The 14,773-nt window shown below is 44.1% G+C and overlaps 1 protein-coding gene across 10 annotated transcripts in view; it reads left to right on the forward strand.

The window, feature by feature from the left end:
- Positions 1–14,773, forward strand: part of FHAD1 (forkhead associated phosphopeptide binding domain 1) — a 199,312-nt gene that overhangs the window by 161,128 nt on the left and 23,411 nt on the right. For 9 of the 10 annotated variants that reach the window (XR_007516537.1, XM_049877983.1, XM_049877982.1 and 6 more), the window contains 5 exons: positions 3,419–3,548; positions 4,395–4,522; positions 10,832–10,927; positions 11,326–11,546; positions 12,276–12,441. Coding sequence is in view for 9 of the 10 variants with exons in the window: in XM_049877983.1 (XP_049733940.1) it covers positions 3,419–3,548; positions 4,395–4,522; positions 10,832–10,927; positions 11,326–11,546; positions 12,276–12,441 (741 nt within the window). In the remaining variant the exon portion in view is untranslated. The remainder of the gene's footprint in view (positions 1–3,418; positions 3,549–4,394; positions 4,523–10,831; positions 10,928–11,325; positions 11,547–12,275; positions 12,442–14,773) is intronic. The other variant, XM_049877991.1, reaches the window with a different exon arrangement.

Genomic DNA, 14,773 nt, shown 5'->3' on the forward strand with positions numbered 1-14,773 from the left:
TGCTTGCAGTCACCAGAGGTTGGAGCTGTCAACAGTTTGACATGTGTCCCATGAGACCTTTCCCATATGCACATACAACCCTGAATGTGCAGTGGTTGAAGGATCAGGCTTGGATCCAGCCTGCCTGGGTTCAAATCCCAACTCTTCCACTTAGAAATTCTGCAACCTCAGGGAAGTTACTCTTCGTCAGTTTCCTTGTCTGGAAAGTGGGTGTAATGACAGTCCCCACTGCATGGGGTTATTGAAAAATAAATTTTATTTATATACACAAACCAGAAGAACCCATACATACATATATTTATTTAATAGATAAAGTTTTACAAAATTTATGGTATCAAGCCACGTATATTCTGCAACTTTTTTTTCACTTAACACCATTTAATGGGCATCTTGTTAAGTCAGTATAGAAAGACCTACCTCATTATTTTAAATGGCTCTATAGAATCCCGTCATGTCCCATTATCCAATCAGTTCCCTACTGATGGACCTAAATGTTGTTTTTCCTTCTGCACAATGCTGCAGTTAATGTCCTTGCACATATATAGAACAAATTTCTAGATGTGAAATTACTGGATCCAGCCAAAAAACCCAAACCCATTGCCACTGAGTCGATTCTGACTCACAGTGACTGACCGTATAGGATAGAAGAGAACTGCCCCATAGGATTTCCAAGGAGCAACTGGTGGGTTTGAACTACCAACCTTTTGGTTACCAGCAAACTCTTAGCCACTACACCACCAGGGCTCCAAAGGACATCCTAAATTGTGCTTGACACAGCCAACCCACCTTCCCAAAAGGCCATGGCTGCTTCATGGTGATTTCTCTCTGTGCACCTGCCTAGAAACTTTTGCATGACTGGAAGTTCCAGTTAGGCATCAAACAGGAAATGTGTCTTTGAGTAAGAAGAGCCTTCATAATGGGGTTCTCAAAGCTGATACCCTTTTCTTGTGGCTGAGGCTGTGGTACTCTTGATCATTAGTATTAGGCTAATTGTGGGTTGTGGTGGTTCCTCAAAGCCCTGGGTTTCCTCGAGTCCAGGGATATTCTTTTCCCCTTGGTAAGTAAATCGAAAAGCTTTATGAAACCAGAGAGCAGGGCATTTCAGTAATAGGCTTTGGATTTTCAGTTGGAAACAGGGCCAAATGTGTCAACTTGCCTTCCTGCTTTCTCCAAATGTCTTTCCCCTGCCAAACAGCAGAGAGCCAGGGCCTCAAACAGCTTGAAACAAAGGGCTTCAAGATTCAGCCGGCCGTCTTTGGCACTAGTCACTGTCCAGAGCACTGTAATAGAAGTGTCTCATTGTTGTCAGGGCAACCGGGAGAGAGCGGCAGGGGGTCTTTACCACCAGAAGGTACATGGGGCAGGGACCTGGGTCACTCTTGTTAGACTCTGAAGCTCTTAGCACAGGACCTGGCCTGTATTCATTCACTCATTCAACAACTATTTAGTGTCTATTGTATGCTAGGCCCTGGAGTCCCAGAGTGGCGCAAATGGCTAAGCACTCGACTGCTAACCAAAAGGTTGGCAGTTCAAAACCCCCCAGAGGCACCTCGGAAGAAAGGCCTCACAATCTGCTTCCGAAAGATCACCGCCTTGAAAACCTTACGGAGCACAGTTCTACTTTGAATCACGTGGGGTTGCCATGAGTCAGAATCAACTCCACAGCCACTGGTTTGGTTTTTTGTGCTGGGTACAGGGGGAGTCTCACAGGGTCCCTGTTCACACCAATCTCGTTCACACTCAGCACCTGTTGACTGAAATGACTGTTGAACTGGGAGGCTGTGATTTTTAGCTTCTATGATGAAAAAAAAAAATTTTTTTTTTTTTTTAATGATGATGAGGCGGGATTAGATGAGGAGGATGGGGGAGGGAGGCTGCAAGATAAAAGGGAAAAAAAAAGGATTTGTTCCTTCTCAGAATGCTTTCCACTCAGGCCACTTCCTGCTTTCTAAGCCAGCATGGGTCAGAGGGCTTAAGAGTTGTATGAGAAAGAATCTCTCTTCTCTAAATAAATAAATTCCCAGAGCGGTCATGAATAAGGGTCACATTGAGCTTGGGCGCACTCTCCAGCAAAGTTAAAGGCTGTCACTGAGTCTCCCTGCTGGGGCCGTCCCACCGCTCCCCAAAACTTGGTAGCTCCTGCCCACTTCTTCACACTTCGGCAAACACACACACAGTCTAACACACACACACATACACACAGCATTTCAGATGATTTATTCCCAGGGCAAAACATGCGCTTTCAAAGAGAGGAGCAAGGCCAGCATAGAACTTGGAAGCAGACCGTGCAGCCTGAAAATAGGCTGGAGCCAGGGTGCGAGGACAAGCGAGGTCCTACTAAGTGCAGCCGGGAGCGGAGCACCTCTTTCTCTTGGCTGCTTAGTAAATATTTGTGAAAGGAATGAATGAATGAATGTTTACCCTAGAGAAGCATTTTTTAATTTGGAGTCCTTGAATGAGCTTCTGGGGGTCCTTGAACCTCCAGGAATTGTATGCAATTGTGTATGTGTGTGTACGGATTTTTCTGGAGGAAGAACCCTCCATTCTTCTGAATCTCAGTAGGGTAAAAAAAAAAAAGTGCATGACCCTTAAAAGATGAAAAGCCCCTTTCGTTGTCTGTGTCCTTCATAAACCCAAATCTAGTCCCACGGTGTCCACTAGCCACATGTTATACACATTCTGTTGTATATAGGATCACTGAGTTGGAACCAACTTGATGGCACCTAACAACAAACAACAGCCACATGTGACTAAATTTAAATAAATTCAAATTAAATAAAAGTAAAAATTCAGTTCCTTATTTGCTCTAGCCACATTTCAAATGCTCAGTAGGCACATGGGGCTGGTGGCTGCCATTTTGGATGACACAGATATGGAGCATTTCCATCATGGCAGAAAGTTCTGTTGGACAGCGCTGTTCTAGAGGCTCCAGAACTCCCAGCGGTTTTCTATTCTCAAGACCAGCCAAGAGCCAGTCTATCAGCTTTCCCTGGAAAATATGAGGCAACCATCCTTATTACCGATTATAGGAAGTATCATGTGTTCTTATCTGCAAATGCCCCTCTTGAAGTAGAATTTGGTCTGAGTGTTCAGAGACAAGACCAGAATGACAACAAAGGAAACCCAGGCTTAGAAGAGTATCAGAAGAAAGAATAAATGAAACATGGAGTGGGAGCATAGCAGAGATCTTTAATTTACAGTGATGGTAAGTAGGTAGGAAAGTTGGAAATCTTCCTAGATGCAATGTTATATCTGAGATGAGAATTTAAGTTCCTTTTCTGCTGAACCCTCTTATGATATTTTCAAAGGTACTGAGTGACAAAGTTTCTGCTATATATAAATTGTTCCCATGTCTTTGAATATAAGAGCAATACTCTATTCCCTAATAAAGCTGGTGTCTGGATCCTTCTGGCCACAGGAGCAATCCTTCAGTGATCTGGGAGCCAAATGCAAAGGGTCCCGACATGAGGAAGTCATTCAGCGTCAGAAAAAGGCCTTATCTGAACTTCGAGCACGAATTAAAGAACTTGAGAAGGCCTGCTCGCCAAGTAAGTTTCCTCGTTTCTATTCTCTGTCTCTGAGGATCCCTGGTGGTACAGTGGTTAAGCACTTGGCTGCTAACCAAAAGGTTGGAGGTTCAAACCCATCAGCCACTCCACGGGAGAAGGATATGGCAGCCTGCTTCCGTAAAAAGATCACAGCCTTGGAAACCCTATGGGGCAGCTCTACTTTGTCCTCTAGAATTGCTATGAATTGGACCCACCTGGCCAGCAATGGGTTCGTTTGTTTTTTTTTTAATTCTCTCTTCATGCTCAGAGCAGTGGGCACCAGTCTCTAGAGGCTCACACTGAGGACTGACAGGTTTGCCAGAACTTGCATCCTGTATCCCCAGTATTTCATAACAGAAAGGACAATATAACACAAAAAAGATGTGTGGGACATGGTCTCAGAGTCAAGTACAGTCCTTGATACTAAACAAGATTTTATAAAAAATTCACTGGCTTGTTATCTTGCCTGGTGGGACTTTGTCATGGACCAACACTGTTCAAAAATTGACATTGGGGGGTCTTTTAGAATACCCTATTTAGAGGACAGGAGTCCCTGGGTGGTGCAAACAAGTAAACGCCTGACTGCTAACTGAAAATTTGGTGGTTCGAACCCACCCAGAGGCACCTCAGAAGAAAGGCCTAGTGACCTGTTTCTGAAAGGTCACAGCCACAAAAACCCCAAGGAGCACAGTTCTGCTCTAACAATGGGGTTGCCATGAGTCAAAATTAACTTGAGGGCAACTGGTTTTGACTTTTTTTTTTTTTTTTTAAGCATTAGCTATAATTATTACATGAAATAATTTCTTACTGAGCCTTGCTTTTGAGTCTAAATTATTTCTCTTGTAGATCATAAGGACCAACTGGATGAATCATTTCTAGAATTAAAGACTCCCAGAATGGAAAAAAATGTCCAGAAAATATTATTGGACACAAGACCTGATTTCCCAAGTCTCTCAAGGATAGAGAACCGAGTGGTAACCAAATCTAAAGAAAGTTTGGGTGTCGCAGCTACCTGTGCAGTGGCTACATGTGCAGAGGGTGGGCATGAGGGCTGATGCCAGTAGTGTGCCCTAGCATGGCCATGCTATCAGTGGTTCAGGGCCAGGTCCTCCCTGAGGGGCTGGGGTCTATACTGACTGTTTGGTGCCCTTGCCCAACCCATTGTCTGATATTTGAATAGAAAAGTGGTCTTCCATTTTACACAGCATTGACGTTGGGCCATGTCAATCTCTAAAGAATGGCAAGCCCCTCTTTTCATATCATGCATTATATGCTGCAGAAAATGTTCAACAGGGTAACTTATTTGGCCATGAATTTGCCTAAAATTTGCTTTTCACCATCAACTGAAAAACATAAACATGTAATGGGCAGCAGGAGGGAGCCATGATTAAGAGGACATGGGTTCCAGGCTCAAGGAGACCTGTGTCCAAATCCCAGCTCTGCCAGCTGTGTGGCCTTGGACGAGACTCTGGACCTTTCTGGGACTCCACTCCCCAGCTGTAAAATGATGATGAAAAAATTAGAGATAATTATATAAAGTGCTTAGCTCAGTGCCTAGCTCATGGTTAACACATAACAACAGCTGCAATTATTAAATATTATTTTTTAAATAATATTATTCAAGAAAACGTTCCCTCCTTAAGGACATACAGTTTTTTTATTTACCAGCATATTTAGAAGTGACTCACTTGTTAAGTTGAAGGTACCTTCGTGCCCTAAGTGGGTGTTTCACGAGGTGTTTGTTTGACCCGTGACAATAGACAGCTCAGGTCAGCGTCAGATACAGGACCCGACAGGCGTGTGCTCACTGCCACAGCTAGATCTAAACCATACACAGGCTTTTAAAAGGAATATCGGAGCCACCTTATCTGTCCCAACATTCCCTCCAACAATTTTCTAGATATTTGCTAGAGCATAGGATGTGGGTCTTAGGAAATTTGTTGGTTTTCTTTAGAAAACCAAACATTCACTTTGCAATGTTGTGAGTGGAGGGAAAATATCCACTTTAGGAGGTCAGGGGACTCCTAGACTGGCCTTGCCTCCAAGACTTACCTTCCTCTTGGTGATGACCCCTAATCCCACCACTGACACCACACGGCAAAAAACTTCCCAGCTGTCTTATAAGACCTCAATCCTCCAAGGTTGCAGTAATAAAAACCAAAAGAAAGAAAAGAAATGAGAAGGAGCAAGAGGAGAGGAGGAGGAATAGCTGACCTTTCTTGAGTTCTTGCTGTATGCTAGGCACTGAGTTAAGCCCTTTACACACATTATCTCATTTAATCCTTGCAGCAGGCATCTGTCCTAGTTACTATTATTATCTTTGCTTTACAGATAAGAAAAATTAAGCCTTCAGGAAGTCAAACACATCACCATGGTCACATAGATAGTGGATGATGGGGCCAGGACTGTGTCTCTGGCAGTCTGTCTCTACCACCCGGCTAGTCTGCAGAGTAGAGGATGGAGACTGTGTGATTGAATCCTGTACCAGACTCTTCCTGAGTGACCCTCCCTCAGGAGTCCTGCCACCTTCAAGAAAAGAGGGGAGATGCTGGAGGGGGTCAAGAGGACACAGCTGAGGGGAGCTGGAGACCCTGAACTGCATTTCGTAGTCTTTCTGCAGCAAATCTGTTCATTGTCATCTTCAAACACTCTATTTTATTCTCATCTCTCTATCATGGTCACTTTGGGACCTTGATATTTTTGTAATTAAGTTTCCAAAACCACTGGTCTTACCTGTTGGCAGCACAGTGCCAGCAAATGCTGTGGGCTAAAAATGCGAGCACTTAAAACCCCATTTGGTTTTAAGGGGATTTATTGTGGTTATTTGTGGTCCTTCAGACCCCCATGTGTCTGTCAGTTTGTCACACTGTGGGGGCTTGTGTGATGCTGGAAGCTATGCCACCGGTATTCAGATGCCAACAGAGTCACCCATGGAGGACAGGTTTCAGCTGAGCTTCCAGACTAAGACAGACTAGGAAGCAGGACACGAAAGTGTACTTCTGAAAAGCATTAGCCAGTGAAAACCTTATAAATAGCAGCAGAACATTGTCTGATATAGTGCTGGAAGATGAGCCCCCCCAGGTTGGAAGGCACTCAAAAGATGACTGGGGAAGAGCTGCCTCCTCAAAGTAGAGTTGACCTTAATGACGTGGATGGAGTAAAGCTTTCAGGACCTTCATTTGCTGATGTGGCATGATTCAAAATGAGAAGAAACAACTGCAAATATCCATTAATAACTGGAACCTGGAATGTACGAAGTATGAATCAAGGAAAATTGGAAATCTTCAAAAATGAAATGGAACACATAAACATCGATATCCTAGGCATTAGTGAGCTGAAATGGACTGGTATTGGCCATTTTGAATCAGACAATCATATAGTCTACTATGCTGGGAATGACAACTTGAAGAGGAATGGTGTCACATTCATCGTCAAAAAAAAAAAAAAAAACATTTCAAGATCTATCCTGAAGTACAACGCTGTCAGTGATAGCATAATATCCATACACCTACAAGGAAGACCAGTTAATATGACTATTATTCAAATTTACACACCAACCACTAGAGCCAAAGATGAAGAAAAAGAAGATTTTTATTAGCTGCTGCAGTCTGAAATTGATCGAACATGCAATCAAGATGCATTGATAATTACTGGTGATTGGAATGGGAAAGTTGGAAACAAAGAAGAAGGATCAGTAGTTGGAAAATATGGCCTTGGTGATAGAAACAATGCCGGAGATCAAATGATAGAATTTTGCAAGACCAACGACTTCTTCATTGCAAATACCTTCTTTCACCAACATAAACGGCGACTATACACATGGACCTCGCCAGATGGAACACACAGAAATCAAATTGACTACATCTGTGGAAAGAGACGATGGAAAAGCTCAATATCATCAGTCAGAACAAGGCCAGGGGCCGACTGTGGAACAGACCATCAATTGCTCATATGCAAGTTCAAGCTAAAACTGAAGAAAATCAGAGCAAGTCCACGAGAGCCAAAATATGACCTTGAGTATATCCTACCTGAATTTAGAGACCATCTCAAGAATAGATTTGACGCAGTGAACACTAGTGACTGCAGACCAGACGAGTTGTAGAATGACATCGAGGACATCATCCATGAAGAAAGCAAGAGGTCACTGAAAAGACAGGAAAGAAAGAAAAGACCAAGATGGATGTCAGAGGAGACTCTGAAACTTGCTCTTGAGCATCGAGCAGCTAAAGCAAAAGGAAGAATTGATGAAGTAAAAGAACGAACAGAAGATTTCAAAGGGCATCTTGAGAAGACAAAGTATTATAACGACATGTGCAAAGAGCTGGAGATGGAAAACCAAAAGGGAAGAACACGCTCGGCGTTTCTCAGGCTGAAAGACCTGAAGAAAAAATTCAAGCCTCGAGTTGCAATAGTGAAGGATTCCATGGGGAAAATATTAAACGACACAGGAAGCATCAAAAGAAGATGGAAGGACTACACAGACTCATTATACCAAAAAGAATTAATCGATATTCAGATATTTCAAGAGATGGCATATGATCAGGAACCGATGGTACTGAAGGAAGAAGTCCAAGCAGCTCTGAAGGCATCGGCGAAAAACGGCTCCAGGACTTGATGGAATATCAACTGAGATGTTTCAACAAACAGATGCAGCGCTGGACGTGCTCACTCGTCTATGCCAAGAAATATGGAAGACAGCTTCCTGGCCAACTGACTGGAAGAGATCCATATTTATGCCTATTCCCGAGAAAGGTGATCCAACCAAATGTGGAAATTATAGAACAATATCATTAATATCACACGTGAGCAAAATTTTGCTGAAGATCATTCAAAAGTGGCTGCAGCAGTATGTCGACAGGGAACTGCCAGAAATTCAGGGCAGTTTCAGAAGAGGACATGGAACCAGGGATATCATTGCTGATGTCGGATGGATCCTGGCTGAAAGCAGAGAATACCAGAAGGATGTTTACCTGTGTTTTATTGACTATGCAAAGGCATTTGACTGTGTGGATCATAACAAACTATGGATAACACTGCGAAGAATGGGAATTCCAGAACACTTAATTGTGCTCATGAGGAACCTTTACATAGATCAAGAGGCAGTTGTTCAGACAGAACAAGAGGATACTGATTGGTTTCAAGTCAGGAAAGGTGTGCGTCAGGGTTGTATTCTTTCACCATACCTATTTAATCTGTATGCTGAACAAATAATCATAGGAGCTGGACTATATGAAGAAGAACGGGGCATCAGGATTGGAGGAAGACTCATTAACAACCTGCGTTATGCAGATGACACAACCTTGCTTGCTGAAAGTGAAGAGGACTTGAAGCACTTACTAATGAAGATCAAAGGCCAAAGCCTTCAGTGTGGACTGCACCTCAACATAAAGAAAACAAAAATCCTCACAACTGGACCAATGAGCAACATCATGATAAACAGAGAAAAGACTGAAGTTGTCGAGGATTTCATTTTACTTGGATCCACAATCAACAGCCATGGAAGCAGCAGTCAAGAAATCAAAAGACGCATTGCATTGGGCAAATCTGCTGCAAAGGACCTCTTCAAAGTGTTGAAGAGTAAAGGTGTGACCCTGAAGACTAAGGTGCACCTGACCCAATCCATAGTATTTTCAATCACATCATATACATGTGAAAGCTGGACAGTGAATAAGGAAGACCGAAGAAGAGTTGACGCCTTTGAATTGTGGTGTTGGTGAAGAATATTGAATATACCATGGACTGCCAAAAGAACAAACAAATCTGTCTTGGAAGAAGTGCAGCCAGAATGCTCCTTAGAGGCAAGGATGGCGAGACTGCGTCTTACATACTTTGGACGTGTTGTCAGGAGGGATCAGTCCCTGGAGAAGGACATCATGCTTGGCAGAGTACAGAGTCAGTGGAAAAGAGGAAGACCTTCAACGAGGTGGATTGACACAGTGGCTGCAACAATGAGCTCAAGCATAACAATGATTTTAAGGATGGCGCAGGACCGGGCAGTGTTTCGGTCGCTATGAGTTGGAACCGACTCAACAGCACCTAACAACAACAACAACATTGTGGTTATTTGTGGTCCTTCAGACTCCCTGATTAGTATGTTGGGTTTGCCATGCAGGAGGTCAAGGTTCTCAGCAGCCAGCTGGCTGATCAGCGTGTTAGTGGATGCGCAGCGGTAAGCGTTACCCTGCCTTGTCTCTGGGCAGGTCTGAAGCAAGGCTCATCCACCAGGTTCCAGCATTAGGAGAACATTTAGCCACATTTTGTGAGGGCATAATTTCCTTTGCATAAAGATGTGGTTCCTTTAATAAAAGGGGGATTTTGCTATTTAACCTTCATACATTCATTCCCCAAACGTGCCTACTGTGTGTCACTCTGTACCAGGTGCCATGCTAAGCACAAGGGGTGAGATAGTGAGCAAAGAGCAGCATAGCATGGTCCTTGTTTTTATTATCTAAAGCAGGGTTTACCTATCCCAGCACTATCGATGTTTTTGGGCCTGATAATTCTTAACTAGTGAAGAGCCCTGGTCGTGTAGTGGTTAAGCGCTCGGCTGCTAAATGAAAGGTTAGAGGTTTGAACCCACCAGCCACTCTGCGAGAAAAAGATGTGGCAGTCTGCTTCGTACACGTTGCAGCCTTGGAAACCTTATGGGGCAGTTCTACTCTGTCCTGTAGGGTCTCTGTAAGTGGAAATGGACACAACAGCAACGAATTTGGTTGGGTTTAGAAGCTCTGGTGGCTCAACAGTTAAGCGCTCGGCTGCTAACCAAAAGGTTGGCAGTTCAAACCCACCCAGTGACTTTGCGGGAGAAAGACAGCCAAGAAAATCCTATGTGGCAGTTTTACTCTGTCACACGGGGTCGTTATAAGTCGGAATTGATGAACAGCACCCAACAACAATTCTTAACTGTGCATTGTACGATGTTTAGCAGCATCCCAGGCCTCTACTCACCAGATGCCAGTAGCACACCCCCACATCCAGTTGTGACAGCCAAAACTATCTCCAGATATTGCCAAATGCCTCCTAGAAGGGGAGACAGTCAGTGACCAAAGAATGAGACAGGTGATGTATAACTTCAAACAGAGAGTGGTGCTCTGAAGGGTGGGAACACAGAGCTAAGAGAGCAGATGAGAAAGGAAATCAGATTCGGACTGAATAGTCAGGAAACCAAATGAAAATCAATTCTCTTGAGTTACTATTCCATAACAACACAATGTTTTGACTTCTGGTTATAGGAATTCATGATGGCATGCCGAGAGAGAATTTTTATCTCTTTTTTATTTCAGCCTCAAAATGGCCTTTCCAACTCAGGGCCCATTCTGACCATCGAGAAGTCAGGGAAAACAGATGCATCTGAGGCTTTGGATCTCAGTGAAAAACTGGTATGTACATATCCCATCCGCGCCCCTTCTGCCCAGAGCCTGGGTCCCCTACAGTCAGTGTTAACCATGGGGTAGTTTAACTAAGCTTTATATACCTATGTACCTGTTACAATAGCTTTGCAAGACCCATCTACCATCCCAGCATGGGTCAGAAATTGCATAACTGAATTCCTTAAAAATTTGGGTTGTTAGAATAAATGTTTATATCTGTTGTCATTTTTTTTTTCTCGGTTCTCAAAAAGGCATTGTGTAAATGGCTTTGGGGAAAATTAGTGGCATAAATGCCCCAATTGCAATCATTTCCAGAGCATTTGTTTGTTCTCTGCAAGTGCAGAAAATGAATGAGCTAGAATAAGACACCTTAGGAAGTACCTCTTATCTGCGCACTTGCCTTGCAGTACTTGGACATGAGTAAAACACTCGGGAGTCTGATGAACATCAAGGATATGTCAGGCCACGTGTCCATGAAGTACCTGTCCGCAAAAGAAAGGGAGAGAGTAAACCAGCTTCGACAAAGGGACCTTGAGCTGGTGTTTGATAAGATCACCCAACTCAAGAACCGGCTAGAGAGAAAAGAGGAGCTTCTGAGAGGCTATGAGAAAGACATCGAACAGCTCAGGTACAGCCCCTTGCCCAGCCGAAAGGCCCAGTCTTCCTTCTCCTGACTAACCCTCAGGGCAGCAGCAAATACCTAGAACTGTGACAGAGGATGGAGCCCTGGTTGTGCAGTGGTTAAGAACTTGGCTGTTAACCAAAGGCTGGTGGTTCGAATCCACCAGCCACTCCTTGGAAACCCTGAGGGGCAGCTCTACTCTGTCCTATAGGGTCGCTATGAGTCGGAATCGACTCAACAGCAACGGGTCTGGTTTTCTTTTGGTGGCAGAAGACAGAAAGCCTAGGGCGGCATAACTAAAATATTGGGAAGGGGCAATCGTGAGGACCTGGTAGAGGCAAATCTCTCCATGAGAAAGTGGTCATGGAAGCATTCAGTTCTCTCCTTTCTGCATTCTCAATGAAGAAGCTCAGCCTTTTGTGAATCTTGACTTCCGTTTCACCATTTCTGTACTTTTAATAGTCCCATCACATGTTCAACAGTGTCCCTGCCTCCCTTTCTGGAAGTCGGGCAGGAGGGTTTCACATCCTTTACCACCCTCGGGCTAAACTTATCCTGCTAGTTAACTATTTGTTCTGCCCTCTGCTCCCCAAATTCTTTTTTATTCCCTTCTGCTCCTAATAAAACCATTAAGTTAGGTGTATATGGAAGTATTTTGAGGGTCTCCCAGGTTTGGGATATTGATAAACGAGAAAGATAAGGAGAAAAGAGACTATGTCTTTCCCGTATGCCCAGGCAGAGCAAAGTGTCCATTCAGGTGTACCAGTCACAGGTGGCCAAGCTGGAAGATGAAATCTACAAAGAGGCAGAAGAAAAGGCCTTACTAAAGGAGGCCTTGGAGCGCACGGAGCAACAGCTGTGCCAGGAGAAGAAGCTCAATAGGGCGATCAGGCAGCAGAAGGTGAGAGCTACCTGTTTGGAGCAGAACCTCTGAGGCTGCCCCTCAGCTTCCGTTAGAAATAACCCCCAAAAGAAACAATCCTTCATGGTTATGAGGGAGGGGGCGGGGCGGGGATGGAAAAACACTAAATAGACAATAAATAAGTGGTAACTTTGGCGAAGGGTAAAACAGTACAGTATACTGGGGAAGCCAGCTCAACTCGTACAAGGCAAGGTCATGAAAGCTCCATAGACACATCCAAACTTCCTGAGGGACCGAATTGCTGGTCTGAGGGCTGTGGGGACCCTGGTCTCAGAGAACATCAAGCTCAACTGGCATAACATAGTTTATAAATAAAATGTTCTACATTCTACTTTGGTGAGTAGCGTCTGGGGTCTTAAAAACCTGTGTGCGGCCCTCTAGGATACTCCACTGGCGTCACCCCTTCGGGAGCAAGGAAGAATAAAAAAAACTAAAGATACAAGGGAAAGATTAGTCCAAAGGACCATATCTACCACAGTTTCCACCAGGCTGAGTCCATTACAACCAGATGGTGCCTGGCTACCACCACTGACTGCTCTGACAGGGATCACAATAGAGGGTCCCGGACAGAACTGGAGAAAAATATAGAAAAAAATTCTAACTCAAAAAGAGAGATCAGACTTGCTGGCCTAACAGAGACTGGAGAAACCCTGAGAGTATGACCTCCGGATACCCTATCAGCTCAGCAATGAAGTCACTCCTGAGGTTCACCCTTCAGCCAAAGACTAGACAGGCCCATAAAACAAAACGAGACTAAAGGGGCACACCAGCCCTGGGGCAAGGACCAGCAGTCAGGAGGGGACAGGAAAGCTGGTAATAGGGAACCTAAAATTAAGAAAGGAGAGTGTTGACATGTCATGGGGTGGTTAACCAATGTCATAAAACAGTATGTGTAGTATTTAATGAGAAACTAGTTTGTTCTGTAAACCTTCATCTAAAGGACAATAAAAAAGAAGAAATAGCGAAATGTGGCCCAAGGAGGGCCGAGGTACTGCAGAACGCATTTACTGATGCAATGGAATGTGGCAGAATAGCTTTAGTATCAGACAGACCTGGGTTTAGGCTCTGGCTGTACTACTTACTGTGTGACCTTAGGCAGGTTTCTTAACCTCTCAGAGACTTATGGTATTCATCTGTACATTTTTTAAATTGTGGATATCTTTGTCATCTAGTTCTGCCATAACAGAAATACCACAAGTGGATGGCTTTAACAAAGAGAAATTTGTTTCCTCACAGTAAAGTAGGCTAAAAGTCCAAATTCAATGCATCAGCTCCAGGGGAAGGCTTTCTCTCTCTCTATCGGCTCTGTAAGAAGGTCCTTGTCCTCAATCTTCTCATGGTCAAGGAGCTTCTCAGGCACAGGGACCCACGGTCCAAAGGATGCATTCAGCTCCTGGTGCAGCTTTCTTGGTGGTGTGAGGTCCCCAGCTCTCTGCTTGCTTCCCTTTCCTTTTAAGGTGGTGCAGTCCGCACCCCAGGGGAACTCCCTTTACATTGGATCAGGAAGGTGACCTGAGTAAGGGCAGTATTGCAATCCCACCCTAATCCTCTCAACATAAAATTACAATCACAAAATGGAAGACAACCACACAATACTGGGAATCATGGCTTAACCAAGTTGATACACACATTTTTCAGGGGACATAACTCAATCCATGACAGTGGATATTACTCATATAAGGAGACTTGGTGCACAGTGGTTAATCACTCAGCTGCTAACCAAAAGGCTGGCAGTTCAAACCCACTGGAGAAAGATGTGGCAGTCTACTTCCATAAAGATTTATAGCCTTAGAAACCCTATGGGGGCAGTTCTGTTCTGTCCTTTGGGTCACTACAAGTCAGAATGGACTTGACAGCAGTGAGTTTGTGGGTTTTTTGTTTTGTTTTTTGGTTTATTATTCATATACTTACTGTTCTTCCATGTGCCAGGGATACATAGATGAATAAACTTTCTGAGAACAGGGATTTGAGTTCACTATTCTGAGTGTCTGGTACACAGTAGACGCCAATAAATATTTTTTGAATGGATGATAGATAAAAAGATGGATGGATGGGTGGCTGGGTGGCTGGGTGGATGAACAGGTGGGTGGGCAGATGGATGGATGCCCTTGGAGAACATATGCTTTAGTAGAAAACAGACGGGCAAAGAGCTGACTTCAGGCTGATTTAACGGGTAAGTGTTCTGTCAGAAGGATGCTTAGAGCTATGTGAGCCGCAGAAGGGCACTCATCTCAGCCTAGAACATCTGGGGAGTTGGAGTTTGCCCTCCAAAGGGATGGTCAGGTGAACATTCCGGGCTGAAAGAACCACA

Source organism: Elephas maximus, chromosome 3 (assembly GCF_024166365.1).
Source record: "Elephas maximus indicus isolate mEleMax1 chromosome 3, mEleMax1 primary haplotype, whole genome shotgun sequence".
NCBI classification, from domain to species: domain Eukaryota; kingdom Metazoa; phylum Chordata; class Mammalia; order Proboscidea; family Elephantidae; genus Elephas; species Elephas maximus.